Source organism: Nicotiana sylvestris, chromosome 11 (genome assembly GCF_000393655.2).
Source record: "Nicotiana sylvestris chromosome 11, ASM39365v2, whole genome shotgun sequence".
NCBI classification, from domain to species: Eukaryota; Viridiplantae; Streptophyta; class Magnoliopsida; order Solanales; family Solanaceae; genus Nicotiana; species Nicotiana sylvestris.
The window spans coordinates 57,862,147-57,889,723 of NC_091067.1; the positions used below are offsets into that span (position 1 = coordinate 57,862,147).

The following is a 27,577-nucleotide window of genomic DNA, read 5'->3' on the forward strand; positions in this document are numbered from 1 at the left end:
GAAATGAGAGGTTAAGTATAACTTATATCCCAACAGTCACATATTTACCCTGGCCATTTTCTTTTCTTTTCTTTTTTATGAATCAAAATTTTCATTACTAAACCCCAAGTCGGTGTCAAAGGAAAACAAGCATGTCTTTCTATTTACTGGTCAGAATAAAGTCGTCATTCCAATTAATATCTTCTTTTCTCGCAAGAAGCTTCTCACAGAAAACATGTTTTGAACGTACAACCAATCAAAACGGAAACACTATTGTTAATGTTTCTCTTTTTTTGTTGGTGGTCTTGTCGTGGGAGGGGGTTAATATGCGCTATTGTTAATCTGAAAATTACGTAAACTGTCAGCATATATTACAACATTTACTTATAAACGACCACATGGATATTGATTCACTAATACTTTCAACTACAGACATCAAAAACTGCCTCTAATTGAGACCAATTTTGTAAGCTCAATCCCCCCGGCCCCACAGTCAACTATCAACACTTGGCTCCTAAACGTACTAATTCAGCTGGAGCATCAGACCGTCATTTTTCATGGAAGCGGTATATCAATGTAGACTTAAACATTTGAGGTTCTCTTTCAAGGACGGCTATCACATCCTTGACAGTAATATTACGAGGAACCCTGGCGTGTACTGCAACTTGACTTTTGCCAACTCTTCTAACAGCACCTACACAGGACATGTTGATAAAAAGATACCTCAAATTGTCAAAGATTATTAAAGCAATGAAATATATAGCAGGAAGGAAATAGTGACTGCCTAAACCAGAGAACCACTCTGAATAAGAAACATCACCCTTTAAAAGGGCAGCCTGGTGTAAGCTCTGGCTATGCACCTTACCTTGTATTTCTACAATTGGACGTGTTTTCTTGAAACAATGACTGGTAGAGTGAAGAGCTATGATCCTACTGATCCCATAATAAAATATTAAAAAAACCACAAGAGAACTTTCCATGTCCTGAATCAATTTAGAAATAGAAAAGCACATCAAGCAGATATGCTTGAAGCCTTGGGGAAAATGTAACATTCTGATTCATTGCTTCCAAAAGAAATTTCATTCCTCTTGCTGATTCAAATATCCATTAACTCTTGTTCCACTATTTTCAAACCCCAACATATTTCACCCTCCCCCCCCCCCCCCCCCGTTTTCAGATCTAGTTACCAAGTGTTCATTCTTGGCAGAATGTCTACAGGTAGTTAGTAGGAGTTTATCGTCACGGAAATCTACTAAAGTTAGCAGTTCTAGATCAAGGGAAATCTACTATCAACATACCAGTTTACCAGTTTTCAATCAATACTGAGGATGGAATAATGATATCACATAAGGGTAAGAAAAACACAGTGCTAGTAGAATGGTCAAAGCTCATGCCACCGCAAATTGACTAGTGTGTCATCCTTTCTCAATCATCCAGATGCCCACCCAGTCATCAGGCTCCTCATTGACAGGGTTTCATTTACCAGAAAATGCCACAGGCCAGGAAACTGACAATTTCATAAGAGAACATGTGGAAATACAAGCATAGAAATGGCCCGGGGAGCAGGGCAATCAAGCAAGTTCTCTTGTGCAAAGGAAAGCTAAAAAATTAATTTCAGAGAGCTAGCCTTGGATGGGGAGCCACTAATCAGGCCAAGGAAGTCATCACTGCATCTAAATCACCTTGAGTATGAGGAACATCATCCATATTTAGAATGCTCTTGAGACGAGAAACTGCGCTCAATATTATACCATTTTCATACATACCAAGTGTAATAGGGGCAGTTGACTGGCTTCTGTTCTTAGCTTCTTGATTGTCTCTCAGATTTCTTGTGGGAGTTGATAAGGACCTCCACTTCACATCTTTACCAGGCTGTGAAGGAGACACCATGTCGAGTGCCCCTTCTCGCTTCTGCCTGGCCTGTTCAGCCATTAATTGCCACTTCGACATCATATCATCTCCTCCAACTGCAGCTCGAGCAGCAACATTTGCAGCTGTTGTCCGCAACTTGTCATCCTCTTCCTTGTTTCTCTGCGAAGGTCCAAAAGTCGGGACGACGGATTGTAAGGTCTTTTAAAGGAAGAAATGACCTTTGGTACCATTAGCTTATCTTGGAACTGCCCGTAAAATACAAATAGGGGGGTGAAGAGAGAAAGTACCTTCATTGACCTTATGCGACCTGCATCCTTCTCCTTATCACCATCATCTCCAATATCACCCTCCGGCTGATATAAAGGTCATCAAAGTTAGAAACTTTGTAAATGAACACTGACAAGAAAAAATTAGATGAATTAACCACCAAGCAGAAACAAGAGTAACTAACTTCATTTGCCACTTGTAATTTTTCTGCTTCTGCCTGCTTCTTTTCCCATTCTTCCCGAACTTTCCGGTTCATTAACATTATTTGTTGACCAACATCTGAGGTGACAATTGTTCTATGTCTTGACTTCTCAATATTGACCCTCTGCAAAAATAAATGGAACTCCATCTCATATTTTTCTGGTATAAATCCTATATTCAAAAAATTTCACATGTAAAAGGAAAAAAAAAAAGGTCATCCTTATAGACATTTTGTAATTAAATTTTTACCAAAGATAGGATAGAAAGTTAACCTGTTTCGATAGTCTGATGAGACTGCTCATAAGTCCACGCATCCTTTCCTCCACACACTAGAAGTTAAACATATAGATGTCAAGGATATCGCAACACAAATTAGAACAACAAAAACAAGAAAGATATAATCTCACCAATGATAAGCATCTTTCGACATCACTGCTCATATTCTTTAAACCACATTTTGCCACTGTCAGAAACACAGAGAAGAAGGGAAACAAAACCACAGATTTCAGTTCAGCAGCAAGACAACTTTAGCACCCCAGAAATTTTCAAAATGTTTAAGGCCTAATTAGAAGGTTATCAAGAGCTAAACACATCGTTTGACATGCCAACAATGGAAACCAAAAAAAAATGGGAGGTTGAAAATATGTATGCCGTGATTTCTAAGTGTATTGAACTGGTAAAATGACCAAAGGAACAAAAAAAAGATTGGAAATTTTCCCTGCACATGCTTTCAGAATGCACCGCACGCCCATAGCATGGGGGAGTTGAAAATTTTGGAAAGGGGTTCCAGGTGGAGGTAGAATTCTTAGCCTCCACCACATGCCTATCGCATGCTCGGTCACAGAACCCAGGGCAAAACTCATGCCGTGAGCACGCCATGAGGGAGGCCTATGGAAGCTGACTCCCTCGTACAATGGTCATGCGCCACATGGGTTCCTGCTTGGCCAGATATAGAGGGCATGCGATACTCATGTGCCACATGAGTACCGCATGAGGCCAAGCGACGAGGAGAGAGAAATGAAATACGCCTCCACTCCATTATGTTTTTGCACTATTTCCTTATTAATCCGTGTCAAAAAGAAAGACACATTTTTATATTTCTTTGATGAGAATCTTTTATAGCCATTGTAACATAGGATATCAATTAATAACATTTTGTCTCGTGCATCTCACATGGTATCAGAGCATTGGTGAGATAATTATCGTTGTGCGTCATTCCAACGACATTCGGGAAGAAATCAGTCGTCACCGTGCGATTTTCCGGTGACCTGAGAAGTTGTTTGCGTCAAAACCACTTTTTACCGGTGTTGTGCATAAACCAACACCACCAAAGTGTTCTCCATCCCCGGGCAACCAAACCCCATAAAACCCCACCGGAAAACACTCTCCATGCGCCCTCACGTGCCAGTCAAAGAAAAAATTCCGGCGAGATCTGCTCCAAGCGACGGCTCGTAGGGCCCTTTTCGGCAACATTTTGAAAATATTTCTTTAGGATAGCCTGCTCTCCTCACAATTCTGAGCCTACCCATCAGGTACAAATAAAATTCCGACAACTTTTATATTTTTCCGGCGTGAACAGTGATTTTTCCGGCGTGAACATTATAACGGCATTCGTATCACAAGACTGATTCACAATCCATTGGATCCAATGCAATCCAGATGGTTTCTTTATCGGATTATATTGAGTTCCTTCAATATAAAGCATCTAAACAGACATCTTCAGGGATAGCCTCCGTTGTTCAAACAAATAGTAGCGTGACTTGTGTCTCCCAATCTTCAACCTCTAAGTCTTGAGTCATTGATTCAGGTGCATCTGATCATATTTCTGGTAACAAATCTCTTTTCACTAGTATTTCATATTCTTTATCTCTTCCAACAGTCACAATGGTTAATGGGTCTCAAACCATTACAATTGTAATAGGTCAAGCAAGTCCACTTCCTTCCTTACCTTTAAATTCAGTTTTTTATGTTCCCGGTAGTCCTTTTAATCTCATAGCCGTTAGTCGATTAGGATGCGCCATACATAGTTGAGTCGAGTTGTAATTAAGGTTATTCACATTGCACGTATGAAAGCAGTACTATTGATATGTATATTTTCATTATATGGGCCAGATGAGCCAAGGCTTACATGTTTCATGCATGGATTTACAAATTGTTTTGAAATGGTTTAAAGTACATATGGTCGGGTAGATCATGTGGGTTGGTTTGCTCGGTAGGGTAGAGTGTTGAGTGTCGGTCGCGTGATCCCGTGGATTTTGGGGTGTGAAAACAGCTTCCTCTATCATCTAAATTACAATATTAAGTTGCATGTCCAGAGAACTGAAGAATTACAGAGAAGGATTTAACTTATTCCAGTCAATTTCTTTTGAAGCGGAATTTTCTGCAGAATCAGCCTTTCCTCTTCTTCTCGCACAGCTTGATGAGATGCTTCAGAAACTCGACTGTCTTCCTTGGGCCCAGAAAATAGTTGTTCTTCCTCCTCCTGTTGTGAGCATTACAAATCAATAGGTCATACTTTTTAATATCAACATTCAATAACTTGTGTGGCGATTAAAGAATGGTTTTCTCTGAACAAAAGAAAGGTATTACCTTTAGATTAACTCCACTAACAGCCGTAACATCATTAAGTTGTTCAATGCTCTGATCTGGAAAGGCTCCAGACACCTTTTGCTTCTTTCTGTGGACAATACAGAGATAAAAACAGGATAAAATTAAGTCAACGCTTTGAAGAAATAACACTAAGGTGCTACATCAGTAAATTGTCAGACTAGCTATAGAAAGTTTGTTTACCCTGAAGGTGGAGGAGAGAAACCTTGCGTAACGAGAGGCTTCTTCTGCCCGATAGTAGGCATTTTCAAGGGTATCTTTCCATTGTTTGCGGGCCCAATGGGAGATATCACAGAAGGTGTTCTAGAATTCAACTGAAAGAACAAAATAAGGAAAGCAGGAAAGACAATTTTATATTTTTGCCAAAAATACAAGCGAATACCAGATAGGCTAAAATGCTGCAGAAAATCGAGACAGGAACACAGAGATGTGCAGACCTAATTTAAACCTCCCCCACCCCCACCCACCTCCTACCTCCCAAGTGTTAAGTCTTTGTGAAAGAAATCAATAAGTTTATATGGTCAGTTAGTCTTCCAATGTCCAGCAACAACAACAACAACAACAGACCCAGTATAATCCCACAAGTGGGGGAGGGTAGAGTGTACGCAGACCTTACCTCAGCCTTAAAAAGGTAGAGAGGCTGTTTCCGGTAGACCCTCGGCTTAGGGAGAAAAAAGGGAAGGGGCAATAACAAGCAAACCAATCTGACAACCGAAGCGAAAATACAAAACTAACGCTAATTAATGCAAACAGAAAACCGAAACAAGGCAGCAATAAGTAATAACAGCAATCTAGGCATAAAAAGAAATACCTGAACGCCACTAAGAAATGTATCAAAACTACTGTGACAAACAAGGACAACACTCGGCTACCTAACCCTCTACCTTTATTCTCAACTTCCACACATTCCTATCCGTGGTCATGTCCTCAATCAGCTGGAGCAACGTCATATCTCGCTTAATCACCTCACCCCAATACTTCTTCGGCCTGTCTTTACTCCTTTGTTGGCCCTCCAACGCCAGCCTCTCACACCTCCTCACAGGAGCATCAGTGTCTCTCCTATTAACATGCCCGAACCATCTAAGTCTTCCAATGTCCAGCAAAAGAGAAAAACATCTCCCAAAGAATAAAAAGCCCAAGAAAGGAAGTGTTTCGGTTGTGTGAATTGACTAAGAAAAAGGAACTCATATCAATGTATAATTATGAAGTGAGGTTTGATGTATTATCATAATAAAAGGGAGGTTTTTCGAGAGATTGTCTTTCTAACGACATGAACAACGAATCGATTAACAAGGCCCTTGAAACTCATAAATAGAAAGATAAATAGATTCATGCAAGTCATCAAATAATGAGGTTCAACAGAGTTGAGCTGTTCGCAAACAACACATGCAATCACGCATTAGAATATAACAAAAGCAAGCAGTTTAAGAATCTATCGTGTAAACAATGATACTACTTTCTTCTTGTCCTTAGTTTTACTTTTTCCTTTTAGTGATAGAGGGGGAGGGGAGAGAAATATGCCAACTTCAATTCTTATTTTTATTAATCTAAGACGGAATGAAATGAACTCATATAGAGTGGAATGGTCAATGGTCATCCAGGCGACCCCAATCAATTTGGGAAACCAACAACAGCATGATGCCTCAGTCTCAAACAAGTTGGGGTCAGCGATACAAATTCTCCTTCCTTTCATTTAGCTCAACTCATCACCATCATTACCAAAATTAAAATAAAAGTGCAAGTAAAAAAGACAAATTTATATAAAAATAATAGGTAATAACAACAATAATAATAGGAGTTCTCTATCAAGTCTAAAACCTATTCCCAACTAGTAGGCATCACCTATATAAATATCTCTTCCATTGTGCCCTGCCTTTAGCTAGTTCTGCATTGATTCCAAGGATTTGTAGGTCTTTCGAGACAATTTCCTTCCATGTGATTTTAGGTCTACTCGATCCCCTTTAACACCTTCCCCCACCATAGTTTCACACCTATGGACCAATACATCTGTAGGTCGACGCAAGACAAGGCCAAGCCATTTCAAGCAACTTTCTCTCATTTTATCCTCAATGTGTGCTACTTGCACCCTCTGGCAAAATGCGATCATTTTTAACCTTATCTAATCTTGTGTGACCGCACATCAATCTTGGCATACGCATCCCTGCAACACTCATCTTGGGAAACCATGCATTGTTATTCATTGATTCTTTTTATTTTTACTTTTTTAATTGTGATAGGTAAAGTTTTAAAAGTTAATAATCTATTCTAATTGGTGGAAGAAATGACTTAAACTTATTCAGGAAACGACTAACATTTTAACAAGTTTAAATTGAATTCCACATGCATGCATTGGATAAACTAATACATGATTTCATAGTACGACTAATGTGAGTCTTTTCCCCTAAGTGTTAAGCTAGAAAGAGAACATTTTAAATCTTTGAAGGGTTTATGAACATAAGGGTTTTCTTGAAAAATACAAAAACAAAGAAAATGCTCTCAGGCACACTCCCCGAGGCGCCTGAGAATCATGAATCCTAGGATTTCACCACCACCATCCAAGAGCCAACCTTGCCGCGACAATACCCCAAAAAACATCTCCGGCATACGACCCCCCCACGCGCGGCAGAGCTCCGGCAACCTCTCATCCACGCGCCGGCGCTTGAGGCCTTTCCAGGCCTGATCTCAAGTTTTTTTCTTCAGACAGCCTCTTCACAAGGCTGTTCCGACCCCAACCATCCACCAACCTCCAAATTCCGATCACTTTTACTATTCTCCGGCGACGGGTGAGGCTTTTTCCGGCCAGATTTCACTCCCTCTTCTTCAGTCAGCCTCTTAGCGAGGCTTTTAGGGTAGCCGCATTTAGCTACGATGGACTATACAGAGAAAAGCTCCTATTTCTCTCTAGAATCTAGAAAACTGGAAAACATGTCTTTCATCAAAGCTGCCTCTTGGCCAGCCCTAGAACTTGGGGGAAGATGCCATCGAAAGCTCGACGTAGGGGAGGAGCCGTACTTCTCATTGTCCGAGGAGCACACTCTCAGGCGCAAGGGTTTCTTGGAATCTTTTCTGGTTGGATCTTTCTCCAAATGGGTTGGTTCTCTAGAGGGTGTTAGGAACTGGGCAGCAGAGGCATGGAACGTCAAGGACGGGCTGAAAATATCGCAACTTAAGGACACGCAATATCTCTTTCGATTTGTCGACGAGTCTCAAACTTCAAAAATTCTTGTCAGAGGAAACAAGTGGTTCGATGGGAACTTCTTAAAGCTAGACAGATGGGTGGAGCACGATCGGTGTCTCGACCCTCGTATCACCGGCGAAACATTGGTGATCAACATGGTGGGTCTCCCGATGCATCTTTGGTGTCTTGACCTATTCAAGAAGATTGGGGAAATTTGTGGGGGCTTTATTGATGTCACTTGCAGCCTACACAATCTCTCGAGAGTGAGGATTGTGGTGAGGAAAGGGGGTAGAATCCCTGTCTCCACTGTAGTGGAAGATGGCTACTTGAATTATAGGGTTTGGTTGAGCCCTGAATTTCGCCGTATCTTTATGCCTGTGATAGTGGCGGAAGAAAAAGGTAGGTCAAATAGAAGAGAAGGGAGGGGAAATCAGTCTTTGAGGGGAGGGGAGGGCTCACCGGATCAGTGGGCTAAGCAGGAATCAGAAGTTAGATCGAGAAGAGACGGGGGGTTTGAATTTGGGAGAAGAAGACAATTTTATCAGGAGGAAAAGACGTGAATGCCCTTGGGTTAGTGATGCGAGCTGCAAAGGCAAAATGGGCCGGTCCTCTTTTAATTATCATAGGGCCGGGCAAACATGGGCCCAGCAACTTTTCCCAATTCTATTAGAATTAATCCTAAGGGGCCCAAATTATTTCAAGTTGCGTCTAATAAGGCTCCTAAGCATATGGGAACAGTCGCTCATTCTTCTTCTGCCAATGGTGCTTCACACAGTGATATTTCTTCTCTGAGCTCTAGTGTCTTGTGCCCCTCTTTGATGGTCGTTGCTTCAGGGGCAGCACCGGCTAAAGCTGGTGGTGTTATTCCACGGCCTCCCGCCTCTGATGGACCCAGCTCCATCGCCCCCTCATCTTCTCCTGTGCTTAGCTGTGTTGAGGTTACACTGCAAGCTTCTTCTTCTTCTGGGGAGATTGTTGCGCATGCCCCAATTGATGTTAGTGTCTGTCCAACAATTCTAGTTAATATGCCGACAAGGGTTCCGTGTTCTTTTTCTTCCCGTTGCACTGTTGCCGTTTCTGGACATTCCTATAGCAGCGAGGTGTTAATCTCAGAGGTTGGTGCCTCTCAAGGAAATGGTGAGATCCTTCCGGCACCTAAAGTTTTTATTGCTAGCAATGTTATGGTCTTGTATTCCTACGGTAAGAGCAAGGAAAAGGTACATATAGAAGATACATGTCCAATTTCGTCACGGATTGGAGGAGGGGATATGTCCTTCTGGATGGAGGATAAACTATTAAACTTCGGGAAGTTCTTAGGTGTTTCTTTTGAAGGGAAGGAAGATGGGGTGTTAGAACTGTTGAGGGAGATTAAGCAACAGTCTTTTTATGATGGTGCAGGGAGGGAGTTGGGTCAAGGTGTTAAGCAAAATAATTTAGGGGATGTAGTGGTGTACCAGAGAAGGGGCCGGGTGTGTGACAGGGAGGAAGGGAGCTCGGCTAGGGAGGGGGTGGGAAAAAGGGGGATATTGTTACTTATGGAAGTTAAGATTCTTTCATGGAATGTGAAGGGGATGAATGACTCAAACAAAAGGGTCATCATCAAAGTGGGAGTTAGAGAGCGGGATACCAACCTAGTTTGTTTTCAGGAGACCAAAATGGAAGTTTTGTCGGATGCGATTGTGAGGAGTGTCTGGGGAGGTAGTTGGGTAAAATATGACTGGGTCCCAACAGCGGGAAGCGTCGGGGGCATTCTTCTTATGTGGGATGATAGAAGCTTGGAGGTAAAGGAGATTAAGAAAGGAGTTTTTTCTTTAGCAGCTCTTGTCAAAGATAGAGTGAGTGAGGTGGAGTGGGAATTTGGGAGAGTGTACGGACCGGTAGGAGAAGGGTCCAAGGTGTCTTTCTGGGAGGAACTGGCCAGTGTTATAGGGGAATGGGACATTCCATGGGTTCTAAAGGGGAGACTTTAACACTATTAGATTCCCGGAGGAGAGATTAGGGTGTAGCCTGATTTCGAGGACCATGGAGGAGCTTTCTGACTTCATCAATGATCATTTTCTCATTGACCTTCTACTGTTAGGGGAAAGGTTTACTTGGGCCAAGGGTGGAGGATTCCAACTCAAGGTCTAGACTTGATAGATTTCTGATATCGCCCTCCTGGGATGAGCTGGTGCTGAATGTGCTGCAGATTCCTTTACCTAAGCTGACTTTGGATCATTTGTCTATCTTGCTAGATGGATGTAAAGGGAGGGAGGTGCGTGCTCCTTTCAAATTCGAGAACATGTGGTTGAAAGTGCCAGGATTTGGTAACAAAGTGAAAGAATGGTGGACAAGCTACGGGGTATTAAGGACACCTTCACTCTGTCTTTCGAAGAAACTTAAATTGCTAAGGGAGATATTATTAGGTGGAATAAAGAGTTTTGGGGAGGGTAAAGGTTAAAATGAGGAAGTTTATGCATGAATTGGGGGAATTAGAGAGAGGGGAAGGGGTGGGGGAGTTAGATGAATCTGAGAAAGCGAGACTGTGGGAAGTTAAGAGGGAAATAGTCGAGTTAGCAATAGCTCAGGAGACTAGTTGGCGGCAAAAATCGAGGGCGCTCTGGTTAGAGGAGAGGGATTCGAATACCAAGTTTGTCCACAGGGTTGCGGTTGCAAATCGAAGGAGGAACTTCATAGAGTCCTCAGTTGTGGATGGGGTAAGGATTGAGGGAGAGGAAGAGGTAAAAGGGGCGATAGTGGGGTTCTATGAGAACTTATACAAAGAGGAAGTTAGTTGGAGGCCTACTCTAGGGGGATAGAATTCAACCACATAGGAGAGGGAGACAGTGAGCGGCTAGAGAGGGCTTTCGAGGAGGAGGAGGTGCACGAGGCTGTGTCGAGTTGTGCTGGTGATAAGGCTCCCAGGCCTGATGGTTTCTCTTTGGCCTTCTTTCAGCTCTGTTGGGACACCATTAAGGGGTAGTTGATGGAAGCCATCGAATGCTTCCACGTGAATGGTGTTTTCAAGAGAAGTATCAATGCTTCTTTTATTACTATTGTGCCTAAGAAAGAAGGTGCATCTTGTATCAGAGACTACAGGCCTATTAGTCTCGTGGAGCGCATTTAAAATATTATTTCTAAAGTGCTATCCAATAGACTCAAGAAGGTTCTTGGCGTGTCTGTTTCGTCTTCCCAGAATGCGTGTGTGGAAGGTAGGCAGATCCTGGACGTTGCTTTGGTGGCAAATGAACTTGTAGACTCTAGAAGGAAAAATAGAGAACCCGGCTTACTATGTAAGTTGGACATTGAGAAGGTTTTCGACCATGTCAATTGGGAGTTCCTGAATTTCATTATGTTGCGGATGGGGTTTGGGGTAAGATAGAGGGGATGGATCAAGTTCTGCATTTCCTCAGTCAGATTCTCTATCCTGGTTAATGGTAGCCCGTGTGGTTTCTTTGGCAGCTCTAGGGGTCCCAGGCAAGGCGACCCCCTATCCCCTATGCTATTCATTCTAGTGATGGATGCTCTGAGTAAAATGATGGATTGTGCGACTGGCGGAGGCTTCCTGAGAGGATTCTCAGCTCCAATCGGGGCGCCGAGTGCCCGAAGAGTCTCTCATTTGCTTTTTGCGGATGATACCCTGGTTTTATGTGATGCCGACATGGATCAGTTGACCTACCTGAAGCAGGTCCTGATGTGGTTTCAGATAGTATCAGGACTCAAAATCAACCTCGGCAAGTGTGAGATTTTCCCGGTGGGTGAGGTTGCTAACATCGATGTTGTCTTATGTTCTCAGATGTAAGGTGGGCTCTCTTCCCACTACTTACCTAGGTCTCCCATTGGGCGCTTCGTGTAAGGATACTAAGGTTTGGAATCCAGTAATTGAAAGGGTTGAAAAAGATTAGCAGGCTGGCAGAAATGGTACTTGTCAAAAGGCGGTAAGGAAGTGCTTATCAAAAGTACCTTATCGAGTATGCCCACCTATTACTTGTCCATGTTGCAAGCTCATGTGAGCATCACAGAAAAACTGGAGCAGATTCAAAAGAATTTTCTTTGGGATGCGGCGGGCGGAACAAGAAAGTTTCATCTAGTGAATTGGCAGACAGTCACTTCCCCAAAGAAGTGGGGTGGACTTGGAGTAAAGAAATAAGGGTATTCAACAGAGCTTTGTTAGGGAAGTGGCTGTAGAGATTTGGGGTAGACGAGCATGCTCTATGGAGGGAGGTCATAGTAAAAAAGTATAATTCCATGGGAGGGGGTTGGAGAACCAAGGCGATCACAGCACCTTTCGGGTGTGGCATGTGGAGGAGCATCATGAAGAATTGGGAAGCCTTCAATGGCAACATCACCTACAGGGTGGGACATGGAAGGAGAACCAGCTTTTGGAATCATAGGTGGTGTGGAAAGAATACACTGAGGGTCTCTTTCCCCCACGTCTTCAGAGTTTCAAACCAGAAGGAATCGATGGTTCAACAGATTCGTAAAGAGCATGAAGGGGGGGTAGTATGGGACCTTTCATTTAGAAGGAACATGCAAGATTCGGAGATTGCGGAGCTCCAAAATTTGTTGGCACTGCTATATAGGCAAGACAGGCCCCAGCCATCTTGTGATTCTTGGAGATGGGGGTTGCGTGGCGATGGTTTGTTCACCGTAAAGTCCTTTTACCAGAGTATGTTAGTGAGAGAGGTCACTTCTCCATACTACTCGATCTGAATTCCTAAGGCGCCCACGAAGGTGTGCTTTTTTGCATGGCTAGTGGCGAGGGAAGTGATCTTGACTTCGAAAAATCTACGAAAGAGAGGAATTACACTTGTTTGTTGGTGCTACATGTGTAAAAGCTCAGGGGAAGAAGTTTATCATCTTTTGTTGCATTGCCATGTGTCCTCGAGTTTGTGGAGGGCAATCCTGAATCTTTTTGGTATTCAATGGGTGATGCCAGGCACTGTAAAGGAAATGTTATATAGCTGGGCCGGTTTCCGTAGAAGAAGAAAGCAAAAGGCGTGGAAGTTCGCACCGTTAGCTCTTATGTGGATAGTTTGGGGGAGAGAAATAGGAAAGCTTTTGAGGGGATTGAGTCTCCTTTTCACATCTTAAGAATAGTCTTTTATCTTTGATCGCTTTTTGGTGCACTCATATAGCCCCTACTTGTATAGAAGATTGGGCGTCATTTGTAGAGAATCATGTTCTGATATAAATTCTCTACTTTTTGGTATACTTCTTGTATACGGGAGTTTCTCCCTTTTGATTAATACAATTTACCTTATCAAAAAAAATCTTTGAAGAACAACATTGAGCCAACAGAGAATAAGTTACCAGAAATAGATAAATTAGATGCATTAGACATGTTCACCCAGGCGTGCTGTTGAGTTGGGAACCCTATAGAAGACTAAACATTTCTAGATGAACAATCCACAAAACTACATGTACTCACAACCAACATATAGCAATGTGAACTAATAAAACAATTGGAAGCAATAATGTTAAATCACATGGTAGAAACTAGAAAGAACATGGCCAAGCATAAACGGATATTAGAAGTGTGAGGAAAATATAGAGATTAAAAGCATTATGATGAAGCAAAGGGTGTAGTGCTACATGACTAAGTGCTTATAAGTTGCATAAACTGAAATCACACCTTGTTTACAAGTGTGAAGAAGCTTGCAACCAAATATACTAACTTGTGAGCAACAGTCGCATCGCTTCTTCGACTCAGGTTTTCTTTTTTCTTCTTTTTTCTTTCTTCTTTCTTCTTCCGGCAGTAAGCCTCAATTTTCCGGCGCCTTTTGCAGCAGTAAGTCCTCTCTTCTTTCTTCTTTCTTCTTTCTTCTTTCTTCTTTCTTTTTTCTTCTTTCTTCTTTCTTTTCTTTTTCTTTTTCTTTTTCCGGCGGTAAGTCTTCTTTGTTCTTCTTCTTTCCAACAACTGGTTTGCGGCAAAAATATTTTTCTTTTCTTTCACCTATGTTTTCGCTCTTTTTTGCTCTTCTTTCTTCTTTTGTTTCTCTCTTTCAATTTATTTTTTTCAGTTTAGTACACAATTAATTGCATATTAACTTCTCTCTATTATTACAATTATAACTAACTGTTATTTTCTCTCTTTAATTACAATTAATTTTTCTATAAACAGTATATTGAAATATTTGCTTTATATGATTTCATGCTTTTTTCTTGGGCAGACAGCTTAGCTTTCCCCATACCTGCATTTTTCCTTCTTTTTTTCAGTTTTAGAGTAGAATTCTTCGACTCAGGTTTTCTTTCTTCTTCTTTCTTCTTTCTTCTTTCTTCTTCCGACAGTAAGCCTCAATTTTCCGACGCCTTTTGCAGCAGTAAGTCCTCTCTTCTTTCTTCTTTCTTCCTTCTTTCTTTTCTTTTTCTTTTTCCGGCGGTAAGTCTTCTTTGTTCTTCTTCTTTCCAACAACTGGTTTGCGGCAAAAATATTTTTCTTTTCTTTCACCTATGTTTTCGCTCTTTTTTGCTCTTCTTTCTTCTTTTGTTTCTCTCTTTCAATTTATTTTTTTCAGTTTAGTACACAATTAATTGCATATTAACTTCTCTCTATTATTACAATTATAACTAACTGTTATTTTCTCTCTTTAATTACAATTAATTTTTCTCTATAAACAGTATATTGAAATATTTGTTTTATATGATTTCATGCTTTTTTCTTGGGCAGACAGCTTAGCTTTCCCCATACCTGCATTTTTCCTTCTTTTTTTCAGTTTTAGAGTAGAATTAATTGCATAATGACTTAATAATTTTTTCCTATGAAGTACGAACAGTATTGAAATGGCGTCATCTGATGGAAATAAAAAAATGATATAGCTTGGAATTATGCTATACAAGGCTCAACATGATCCGCAATTAAATGTGTGCTTTATGAAAAAACTTACCATGGTGGAATAACTCGTCACAAACAACATTTGGTTGGTGGGTTTAAAAATGTAGTACAAGGTCCTCTTTGTCCGGTTGATGTTAAGGAGAAAGTAAAAGCATTTGTCGAAAAGAAAAATGTGGCAAGAACCCAAATGAGCTATAAATCATCTGTGAATTTTATTGATGAAGATGATGAAATGGGACCTTCCCACCCCACCCCCCACCAAAAAAAACTCAAAAAAATATCTTCAAATAGTTCTAGTGGATTATCCACGACGCAAACAATGACAAAAGGTCCTCTCAATCTTTATTTCTCGGCAAGACAGCAGGAAATGGGAAAGGGTAATTCTGATTCGGGTTTAGAAGCCAAGAAGATTTTAAGGAATCGCGTCATAAGTGCTTTTGCAACATGGATGTACGATGCAGGACTCCCTTTCAATTGTGTTAACTACAAAACTTTTGATAAATTCATTGAGGCCGTAGGACAATATGGCCCACGAATGAACCCTCCCAGCTATCACGAAGTTAGAGTAACTCCTCTAAAAAAAGTGAAGAAGATAGATAAGATTGTCGAGGAACATAGAGTGGAATATTACAAATTTGGATGTTCCATTATGATGGATAAATGGACGGCATGAAATAGAAAAATGGTCATAAATGTGTTGGTGAATTTTCCAAGAGGTAGTGTTTTTCTTGTATCTTATGATGCTAGCAACTCTTCTACAAATTCCACCAAAATGTACAACTTGTTTGCAAAGACTATTAAGAAAATTAGGAAGGAAATGTTGTATAAGTTGTTATCAATAACGGTAGTGAGAATGTTAGTGCGGGTAAGATGATGCAGGTTGTGTATCCACACATTAATTGGACTCCATGTGCTGCTCATTGTATCAATTTGATGTTTGCTGACATCTTCAAGGAAACCTCATATATTTCAGGTAACTTTAATATAATTGTCTTTAAAGCTTTAACTTTATTTATACTTGTGTCTTATTAACTATTAAATTATTATTGTTACTTTTACAGTTTTCATTAAGGTCGTTAAGATATATTCTTACATTAGTCAGAAGCCATTGTTGGTGAACTTGATGAGGAAATTTACAAATGAAAGAAATTTGGTGAGACTACCCAAGACAAGATTTGCAACGACTTTCTTGACTTTGCATAGTTTTTTCTTGCGAAAGAGAAAACTTGAGAAAGCTAGTTCTTTCAATCGAATGGAAAGAAAATAGCTATGCAAGGGAAGCTAACTTTGTCCGGACACTTAAAGTTGGTGGTCCTTTGATTAAGGTACTTCGTACGGTGGATGGGGAAATAAAACAACCAATGGGCTATCTTTATGAAGCTATGGATAGAGCAAAAGAAACTATTGAAGCGTCAATTGAGGGTGATTTGAGAAAATATGAGAAAGTTTTCGAGAACAATGATAGAAAGTGGTCGGATCAACCTCATTAATCTTTGCATGCAGCGGGCCATATTTTGAAGTCGTGATTGTTTTGCAAGAATAATAAAGATGGCACTTAAGATTCAAAAGTGTGGGTTGGATACCAAAATAGAATCGAGAAGTTGGTCCCTGATTCCGCAATAATAGATCAAATAAGGGAGGAGTTTGGTAAGTACACACAAGCAGATGGGTTATTTGGTTTACAGATGACTATTAGAGCTAAAGACATAAGGTCACTAGGTAACTTTAATATGGATGTCCTTAGAGCTTTACTTTAAGTTATTTGATTTATTTTTGTACTTATTAACTTTTAAAATATTTCTATAGTTCAATGGTGGATGCAATTTGGTTATCAAACTACAAACTTGCAAAAGTTTACTATCAAAGTACTAAGTTTAACTTGTAGCGCATCTGGATATGAAAGAAATTGGGGCGTGCTTGAACATGTAAGAAGCAGATTTATTATATTAATGTTTTCTATATTGTATTATTATTATTAGTATCTATTAATTACTCTCTACAACTTATCCGCAGATTCATTCCAAGAAAAGGAATAAGCTTGAGTTATCGCATCTCAATGATCTAGTGTATATTAAATACAATAGAACATTGAAGAGTCGTTATGACGCTAACGACGCTGGCGATACCATTGATCCAATTTTGTTGGATAATATTGACGAAGCAAATTAACGGTTAACTGGAGCCCCCCAAAATCATGATGATGAACAAGTGTGTAGGAGATGATCTCAAGTGGGGTACTGTTTTTATGGCGCCTGGAGTTGTGGAGAATATCTATGGTCTTCGGGGGAGTTCTTTAAGGCCTCATTTGCTTTTTTAAAGATTAAGACGTCTGAATCTGAATACACATCTGAATATCAAGATGTGTATTAAGATTAAGACATCTGAATCTGAGTACACAACTGGTTATTAAGATATGTATTAAGATCTGAATACTAATTAAGACTGTTTGATTTTTAACATCTGAGTATATAAAATTTATTTTTATTTAAAAATTAATAAACATAAAATTCATATGAAATACTAATTAATCTAATATTCTATCAATAAATATATCGTTTTTAAAATATAATAGTTGCTGGTGGTGATGGCTAACGGAAGTGCTTGTGAATGCCGACTAGAGGCGGTGGTTGGTGGTAGTTTTGGTTGATGGTGGTAATTCAAGGTAGTAGCTGGTGGTGATTGGTAGTGGTGGCGATTATGATTGAGCATGGTGGTGGTGGGTGATGATAGTTAATAATAGCGTATGGTGGTAGTTGTGATTGAGGAAGGTGGTAGTGGGTGATGGTAGTTTATAATGATGGACAGTGTTGGCTATGGTTGTTGATGGTGATGGGGTGGTTAACTGTGGTAGTTGAGGTGGATGATTGTTGGTTGTGGTTGAGAATGATGCTGGTGGGAATGGTAGGGATGGTGGGTGGTTATGATTGAGGATGGTGGTGGTCGAGTATGGTGGTGGTGGATGGTATAGTGGTAGTTGATAATGGTAATAATGAATATGGATGATAGCATCTTAATGAAATTAAGTCTCTGTTATAGATCTTAATCATACAGACCTATTCAGACCCATTAAGTGGTTGTGAAGTAAAAAAACAAACACACTTAATGATTAAGATCTGAATAATTAAGATTCAAACTTTAAAAACAAATGCACTTAATGTCTGAGATCTGAATGATTAAGATTCAGACATCCATAAGTGCAAACAAATGAGGCCTAAGTTCAAATAACAATGGAAAAGGAGTAGCTACAAGATCAAGTTGGTCCCTAATTGATAAAGACTCTGAGGATGAAGAAGATGATAGCCAATATAATGCTAACAGTTTTTAAATTCAAGAATTTGAAAATCTTGAACAAGAATAGATGTTGCTTGTTTTAATTTATGAATTTACTATGACTATCTATTGAGTTTTTGAATAGATTTATTTATTAATATGCTATTGCTGTTGAGTTATTTACAACAACAACGACCCAGTGAAATCTCACTAGTGGGGTCTGGGGAGTTTTTAGTTATTTATATATGCAAATTTAATATTTTATTTTTTTGTATTAATTGGCACTTCACATCAAAAAGGTGAGCACTACGCTTCTCGCTTCTCGCCTTAGTGAAGCGGGCCCTCATCGCTTTTTGTCGCCTCACGCTATCCAAAACACTGGTGTATGCAGACGTTACCCCTACCTTGTGAAAGTAGAGAGGTTGTTTCCGATAAATCCTCAGCTCAAGGAAAGCATAATCATAACAGTTTTGAAAAAGAAATACGGTAGTGGAGAAACCAGGGACAGAGAAGAAGTAACAATATCCAGAAACATAAGATAACAGAAGCAAAAGAAATAACAGGTAGTAATAGAAATCTAAGAATAGAAAATACGAGAATACTACTAGTTCTACAGGTATGGAAAGGAAATACATGTATGAAAAAGAAATACACTAGACTACTTACTAACCTACTATAATACTCCTTGACCTCCACACCCTCCTATCAAGGGTCATGTTCTCGATATGTTGAAGGTGTGTCATATCCTACCTAATCACCTCTCTCTAATACTTCTTCGGCTCATATCTACCTCTCCCTGGACCCATCAGAGCTAACCTCACACCTCACTGGGGCATCTGTGTATCTCATCTTCACATGCCCAAATCATCTCAGCCTTGTTTCCCGCATCTTGTCCACTACACAAGCCACTTCCACTTTGTCCCAAATATCTTCATTTCTAATCATATCTCTCCTAGTATGTCTACACATACGTCTCAACATCCTCATTTACGATACTTTCATCTTCTGAACATGAGAGGTCTTGACAGGCCAACACTTCGCCGATACAACATAGCCGGTATAATAACCTCTGTAAAAATTACCTTTAAGTCTTGGTGGCACATTCTTATCACACAAGACGCCAGATACGAGCCTCCATTTCATCAACCCCGCTCCAAAGATGTGTGACATCTTCGTCAATCTCCGCATTACCTTGGATTATAGATCCAAGATATTTGAAACTTCCTCTCTTGGGGATGACTTGTGTATCCAGCCTCACTTCTACGTCAGCTTCCCAAGTCACTTCACTGAACTTGCACTCCAAGTATTTTATTTTAGTCCTGCTCAATTTGAAACATTTAGACGGGTATGCCTCCAAACCTCTAGTCTAGTGTTAACACCACCTCACATTTCGTCAATCAACATTATGTCATCTGTAAATAACATGCACCAAGACACCTCCTGAATGTGTCGCGTCAACTCATCCATCACCAGGGCAAATAAGAACGGGCTGAGAGTTGATCCCTGGTGCAACCCTCTCACGACTAGGGAGTGTCCCGAGTCTCCTCCCACTGTCCTTACCCGGGTCTTAACTCCATTGTATATGTCCTTAATCGTGCATGCAACTAGAAACGCCTCTAGCCTCCAAACATCTCCTACGAACCTCTCTTGGGGCTTTATCGTATGCTTTTTCTAGGTCGCAGAACACCATATGTAAGTCCTTCTTCCTCTCCCTATACTGCTCTTTGTACACCATATAGCTAGCAGACATAGGAAAGGTAGTGATAACTAAGTGAAGGAATGCAAAGTACAAAAAACAGTTGAAACTAAACCACTAAGCTATCGAGTAATCGTGGAAGCTTCCAGATATCTTCATACCCTCTTTTTATACTATAATATAAATCAGTGCTGCATCATAACCAAGCAACATGAGCAAGGCAACACCATGAGAACCAATTCAACAATAGACAGTAAAACATGTATTAAACAAAAAGAAAGCAACTGGAAACATCATACTCCCTCTCTTTCTCTCAATTTCTTGCTCCCCCCCCCCCACACACACCCCACCCAATTCTTCTGGTTTTCACTAGAAACGGGTTTTGGTCTCGCTTCTTTAAGGCATTTTTTATCCCAATTTTCTTGGCAAAATCATTATTTCGTCCATTTACTTTGCATATTTAACTTTTTAACTTGTTGGATACTGCGACCATAAAATATAACATGCTTTCTGTTTGTTTTTTTTTAACTTTACTATTTAGATGACTTTTTTTTCTTTTTCTTGCCAAATTCAAACCAAAATAGTTAATTAAAAAGAAAAGAAATCGAGTGAATGACCTAGTTTTCTCTACCCTCGCCCCCTCCTCCTCCAGGAGACCTTGTCCATCACCACCCGCTCCCTAGCGCCCTTCCCATAGCACCTTGTTCTTTGTCCCCTGCCCCTCACCTCTCATGCCCCGCCCCGCCCAGCACCTGTCATCCCCCGCCACATTCTCCCTCCGCTCCCACCACCCATCCTTCTCGCCTATTCCCAGAAAAATCAGCAGTGTCACGGAAAAGCCATTCACCCATGTCCCTCTATCAAGAATGAGCCCCTCCTGCTCTCTTAATTTTTTCCCCTTCTCATTTCATTTTTCTTCCTCCTATTTTTGGGCTTCTTGAAAGAAAAATGAAAAACCATTTACACACTGCTATTTGTTACTAAATTAGATGAAAAGCCCCTAAGCCAAAAACTAAAAGTTTATGTGCAATGTTGGATGATAAAGAAATTAAAACTAGACACATTATATAATAAAAGAACTACCATTCTTTTTTCCTTTTGTATGAGAAAACTTTGAACTCCACAATTTCTTCAGAAACTATATTGAGCTATCGGGAGTCTAAAGCATGTTTTGCAGTAATTAAAATTTCTTGATAAAAAACAAAATCAAACATAGGACTCCAAGATAGACAGGTTTTTGGGTTTCTCTGTCCACGGATACAATGACTAAAAGCATATCAGTGTCATTAAAAAAAGAAGGAAAAAAAAAAAGCAGGATGAGGAAACAAGATAATTACCAATGTATTAGGGTCCATTTGAGATGACACTGAAGGGGAGAGTAAATTTGAAGGTTTGATGCTAGTGGTTGTTGAGATACCCATTCTAGAAGTCTGCATTTTAAAAGCTTCAACCTTTGAACTCACTGAGCTGGAATTTCCTTGTTCTACTTGAACTGATGCGAAGGATGCCAACTGTGATTCACGCCCCTGGTCATGCAAATGATCAATTGGTTCAGGCTTTAGATTGGTCATTGGTGTCGAAAGAAGAATTTTCTGCTCTTTATTGGTGGACCGTGAGCATTGAAGTGAACTCTGTTGCATTGTTGATGTATTTGACACATGAGAAAGACTTCCACCTGGTATTCTTTTGGGTTCACCAAATGAATTTTGTCTTTCAAGCTTAGGTGCCTTTATCATATTCACGGCATGTGTTGAGGCTCTTAATGGAGTTGCATTTCTATTTGGATAAGCCGGAATTTGCCTTATCTGTATATCATTAGATGGCTGTTTGACTGGTGTCCCCACAGATGAACTAACATTAGTTACAGAATATGGACTATAGGTGTCCCCAATATTTGCAAACTTGGGAAAAGATGCCTGTGAAAAGTGCAAATGCTGCTGTTGTTGCTTATTAAGACCCTTTACTGGGAATGCTGAACAATCTCTTTCTTGTTTTACAGCAAACAAACTAGAAGAAGAAATTTGGCTTCCTGGTGTTCCATGCAAATCTGCTTGGTTTTCCACCTCATGCAATTTTTTAGCATTACTATCACCTGCCAAGTTGCTTGAATCTGTGGATGTTTGCAGAGCAGCAGCACAATGATAAGTAGGGTCAGAAAATAAGTTGGAATCTTCTGATTTGTATGAATGTTATTGAGAACACAGTTACCATCAGTTCGATTTTGCTGGTGTTGCTGTGGTGAAGCCTGAGACTGAGGTACAGCCTGATCATTTCTAGCTGCCTGATTTAAGCATTCATGTAAAATAAGTGCACAAACACGGAATGTAATTTAATTATTAGGAAATGCTGCTTCTTTTGTACCTGAGATTGGAATTTGTATACAGCCATTTTGAGCATCTGCTCACCTATTATACTTCTCATGTGTCGTATAAAACCTTCCTTAGTGATTTCATTTTTCTGATCACATTCCAACATTACTTAAGAAAAACAAATAATACCATAACAAAAAGAAAAGGATAAATGATACAGAAAACTAGTTGGCTCTAACAAACTACCCTGAGTTTAAGGTAGAGAGTCTGAAGATGCATCGCCCTGTCTTTGTCGAGTTGGCGTTGTATGTGAGGGATAAGGATGGCAAAAGGCACTTGTTTGCCCTGTTTAACTACATCGATTGCTGGTTGGCTACTCAAACCAGTTGCAGATTTTGGTTGATTACTTGTCTTTGCTGCCATCAATTGCTGACCGCTAGTCCCTGTTGGAAATGACTGCATAGATTGTTGATTACTCAATCCCTGCAAGTTTAGATGCCGGGAATCTAAATTTTCAGGATTCTTTTCAGATCTCTTCAAATTCAACACCTCAGAGGCGTGAAGTGTGTTTTGTTCAGCCCTCAGTAGTTGATAAGCATCTTTGGCATGTATATGCTGCAAATGAAGGGAATTGAGCTCCTGTGAGGAATCATCTTCGTGTTGTTGAGTAGGAGCATCTATACCATGTTGCTTTAGTTCCATATCAGATGAATCTCCCTCCTTTTGCTGCATGTTCTGCGAATTTTGAAGACTCTGATGATCGGCATTTTCATCATCGCCAGAAGTTTGCCATGGAGCAGACTGATTTAAGGTGCAACAACTTCCTGAGACAATTTACTGCATGTTAACATTGTTAAAAGATGAGATATTTTTCTCAGAGAAGAAAGAGTAATGTACTGTTAAAGGGCATTAGCACCTTCATCTTTGTGTTTCCACAAGTCAAATCAAGAGGGACCTGATATCCCTCCTCTTAGACACTACCTACCCTAGCCCACTCCTATACAACAGGGGGAAAAAGAGGGGAAAAGAGAAATGAAGCAAGTGATAAAGGTGCAGGAGGATTCTAGTTCCAGCCACAAAAAGGAAATAGTTTTCATAGAAAGTGACTTTGCCAGTGGAATGTTTGTTTTGGTAATGCATGAACAACCTAAACGAAATTCCAAACTGGAACCACAACATTACTCTATTCAAATAGGCATCTTTAATACTGCATTTTAGGTAGAGGAGAAATCTATTTACGCATTATTCACAAAACTAAATCACGTCTTTTATACTTGCGCAACATTTTGGTGAACACACCAATAAGAATCACATATTATGACGCGTATACGGCTACATATATGCATGTAAAATCATATAGACTGACAACCTTTTCCAATCTTCCGTATTGAAATGGTTGCATATCCCTAGAGAACTACAGAACTCTCTCGCCTTTCTTGCCACCATTTCCCTTGAGGCCTTTCTCTTTTAACTTTGAGTTGATAATAATTTTGTATTTTCTCAAATATATACTCCTTCCGTTTCAATTTAAGTGAACCTATTTGACTGGGCACAGAGTTTAAGAAAAAAGAGGACTTTTGAACTTGTGGTGTAAAATGAGACACATATATTTTGTGTAGCTATAAATCATTGCATAAAAGTAAATTGCTTCCAAATATGGATAGGGATCATTCTTTATGGCATGGACTAAAAAGAAAATATGTTCACATAAATTGAAATGGAGGGAGTATTACTTTTCAATGATTAGAGAAGTAAATACCATCTATTCGTTGATTACCAGTGTTGAAGTGCGTGATATTTCCTAAAAGCTTAAGTTGTTAGAGGGATAACACTTTTATTTATTTAATTGTGTCTTCAACATGCCCCATCACGTGCGAGCTTGATCTTTTTCATGGGCCATGCACGTGGAAATTCTTAATAATGGGTGTTGGTGAGACTCAAACCCAGTATCTCTGCTCTAATACCAAGTTGAAGTGTGTGACCATCTCATTTAAAAGCTTAAGTTGTTATAGAGAGCGTACTTTTGTTTATTTAATTATGTCGTCAACATAGAAACATGGCCAATGAAATTTCTTATTATGACCTTGCTCTCAATCATTAGAAGTGACCAAATCCACAACTTTCCCAACACAGAATTAAGATCATGTTGACCTACTCCACAAACCAAATTTTACAAAAGGAATGTTTAAAATTAAACAAGCCATAAAAAAAACAGGACTGACTAGCAAACCCTTCCCAAAAGTTGTTCATTACCCACGGACTACATTTTACTATAAGCATGGCTGAGAAATAGTAGGATCCTTGGAACTAAACAGACACTACTAAAAAAAACTGACATTGCTACTGTAATCTTGAAATATGGTAACCAAGCACATTAAGAAAATGTAGCTGGCAGAAAAGGAACAACAAGAATCGTTCAGATGGCATGTGGCATGCATATAAATCCTGCTTAATTTTACCTTTTACCATTCAACTACTAGGGTAACCCTCAAATCATTTCTTTTTTACTGCATGCCTTGTGAGACAACCACACATGTTAAGATATCATTTCACCGCATGCCTTGAATGGTTTAATTAACTGACATCTAATTCCTGGAGCTTTGTCCAAGGCTTATGGGCAAAATAAGCTTTCTTTCTACCGTAGAAGTTATGTGTCATCATTTTCTATTATTTGTAGTATTCTCTAATCATCACTCTTCAATATTGATACATGGACTCCCCCCCCCCCAAATTCCACTCCCAAACACAAGCCGATATATCCCAATCTTTGAGAACAGAATCCTCCTAAAATAATTTTTATACAAGTCTATATCTGCTAGAGGTAATCTATCGCTCGGATTCGCGAATGTTGATCCAATCTTCATAAAAAACTCTATCGAATTAAAAATACACCGTAAATTATATAAACCATATTGGTAAATTTAAGAAAGATTAATACAACATTGTGCAAAGAAAAGCCAAATGATATATGATACCTCTACCAGAATCTGATGGCTGAGATGTTGAACTGTCTCCTTTAATATTCTTATTTAAGGCAGCAGTGAACGCCTCCAAATCTGCCTCCGAATGCATTGACTCATCCTGCGGACATTATTCAGTATGAATTTGCTCCCCGGCAATTATAATAAAAAGGAAGAAAGAAGATCCAGAAATTGGAATTTTTAATGCGCAACTCTTTTGACGAGTTGAGTACTACAGGGATAAGCTAAATATAGGATATGGAAGGAAAAGAGGACCTCATCTTCCTCAAGGAGCTTCATCATGGAAGGGTCCATTTCTGCAATTATGCAGGAACTTTTGTGTATGTTTGAGGTAAATGAGCTCCGTTGGCTGGGCTTAAATCTGCAGGTCTTTGATGAGGAAAACTGGTTAAATATGTCAGTCAGAATAATTCATGCATTTAAAAATTAGGGAGATTTCTTAATAGCTCATTTTACAAAGTGTATGATAGTCTTAACAAGAGAATCCAGAAAGAAGAAAGGATTTTCCCATCTTAATAGATGAACTGCCTGACAAGCATAATCTTTATGGCTTATGGTTTTTAAATAAGATTTCCTGCGGTTAATGGATAACCATTTGTTATCAATGGAGAATTTCTTTTGATCTTAATTCAGGTGAACCGAAACCATAAACTGGAGGCTTATTATCAATTGGGTCACTTAGCCATGCTTCATAATTAGAAAAACAAGCACCGTTGGAGATACATTTCTTCCCTTTTTCCTTTTATATTTTCCATTTTTTCATCAAATAGTAGTAAGAAAACGTACTCTCTCCATTTCATTTAATAAGACTGCATTTGATTGGATACAATCAGATCATTTTAAGATTTCATGCTTTCTTTTTTAAAATTGACAATTTCTTCAACAGGACTATAACTTCGTATCTTTGCGAATAAAGGCAATAACCACCAAGTGTCTCAATCTTAAACTAAGCTGGACTCAGCTACATGAATCATCTGCACACATTCTGCTCTATTCGGGTCCAAAACACTTTTTGCTTATAAATAATCTCTCGCCAAAGGCAACTTAAACATTCTCTAAATCTCACGTTATTCTTACACTAGCATCCAAGCTCTAACCAGACTCAAAAGGCTCTTGACAAACAACAGACATAAGTATAATAAAAATAACTAGCACATTAATCCCGAGTCCTAACTGTATTTTTATGATCGAGAAATCTCCGAGGACTAGTGACAGCCTGTTAAAACTCAGTGGCTGCCCCTCTACCATTCTCCGCTTAAATACAAAACCTTTATCTTTGACAGGTTTCAAACTCGTGACGTGTGTCCAACCCACATATCATGTGTTGCGTTCTAACCACTAGACTAAAGCCTTGGTGGCGATCTTGACTAAATGCTTTGCTTCATTCTTTCCAATCCCACCACCTCACTAACTACTAAGTATACGACTACTGGACAAACTAAGTTGATAAAGATAGTACATGCCCCGCTAATAGGAATTTATTTCTTATAAAAAGAGGTACTTTCTTTTTGAAGTCTAATATCAATACAAACATAGCTAATAGTTATTGCTTAATGGTACTTAATTCAAAAGAAAAAAAAGGTGGGTGGGGGGGGGGGGGGAGAGAGAACGAGCTCTTACTACCAATAAAGTATAAACAAGTAATACAATCCCGTTTATCTGGAGGTGTAAAAATTAGCGAATGTGTATGTGACTAAGAACTCAAAACCTACCAAACAAACAAAAACGTAACCCTAACTTTGTGGCTTTTAAATTCGAATGTGATAAACAACTTTCAAACATCTTGTAAGCATACAGAGGAACATTACCGCATGAAAAATGATAAACCCAAATATTGTTAGGGAAGAAGCTCAAAAATACCTATATCAAAGAGTCTGACGAAGCTGCCGAAGACTGGATTGTCCCTAAAACGTCTAGCGAAACCATCTCCATAGGTTGGTTCAAGAAAAAAGGGAAAATTTTCATCTTAAGAAGAATTAAGTACTACTTGTTTGGGTAAAACAGCGCGGGAGAGGGAGAGTAGAAACAAGGAGAATGATTATCCTTCGAAAAGCGGGTTCGGAAAGAAAAGTTTTGAAAAAGAAAAGCTTTACCAATCAAAATAAAGAGGGTACGAAAAGCGGGTAACCCTCCCGTTAAAATATGACCCTGTTGGCCAAAGTGCCAAAAGTTTGCTTAGATGATCAACATTTCTATTTAAGTAGTGTCTGGGCACGTGTATATTAAGTGATGTAGTATCCGATTATATTTCTTGCACCTCTCAAGTGAAAGACAGCTTGAGATTTGCAAAAATGAAGATGATTGGTCATTTATTAGGGTCATTGGACATTTTTATTCGGTGTTAATAGTAAATTTTTTATTACCATGTTCCAAGAAGTGTTTCTAATAAGTTCATCTCGAACT

The 27,577-nt window shown here is 39.5% G+C and overlaps 1 protein-coding gene across 3 annotated transcripts; it reads right to left on the reverse strand.

The window, feature by feature from the left end:
- Positions 1–328: 328 nt before the first annotated feature.
- Positions 329–27,336, reverse strand: LOC104216226 (transcription initiation factor TFIID subunit 4b-like). Of its 3 annotated transcripts, none has more exons than XM_009766234.2 (16): positions 27,035–27,336; positions 25,430–25,535; positions 25,169–25,274; positions 22,440–23,017; positions 22,246–22,341; positions 22,093–22,165; positions 21,222–21,994; positions 5,110–5,240; positions 4,909–4,996; positions 4,666–4,801; positions 2,727–2,782; positions 2,592–2,648; positions 2,303–2,443; positions 2,139–2,204; positions 1,746–2,010; positions 329–673 (listed from the first exon to the last, which is right to left on the reverse strand). In XM_009766234.2, exons 2-16 carry the CDS (start codon positions 25,466–25,468, stop codon positions 528–530), a joined length of 2,751 nt encoding a protein of 916 aa, XP_009764536.1. In that variant the 5' UTR covers positions 25,469–25,535; positions 27,035–27,336; the 3' UTR covers positions 329–527. The 3 variants fall into 3 exon arrangements, with proteins under 3 accessions (XP_009764536.1, XP_009764535.1, XP_009764537.1); XM_009766233.2 differs by having other exon boundaries at positions 25,430–25,543; XM_009766235.2 differs by lacking the exons at positions 25,430–25,535; positions 27,035–27,336 and having other exon boundaries at positions 22,440–23,030.
- Between the last annotated feature and the right edge of the window lie 241 nt (positions 27,337–27,577).

Bases quoted from the DNA above. Each gene is read 5' to 3' on its own strand.
- LOC104216226 (XM_009766234.2), bottom strand. From the start codon at position 25,468: ATGGACCCTTCCATGATGAAGCTCCTTGAGGAAGATGAG. The intron at 23,018-25,168 runs GTATCATATATC...AAATTGTCTCAG, and splicing joins GCCATCAGATTCTGGTAGAG to GAAGTTGTTGCACCTTAAAT. The intron at 2,444-2,591 runs GTTAACTTTCTA...TTATTTTTGCAG, and splicing joins TCATCAGACTATCGAAACAG to AGGGTCAATATTGAGAAGTC.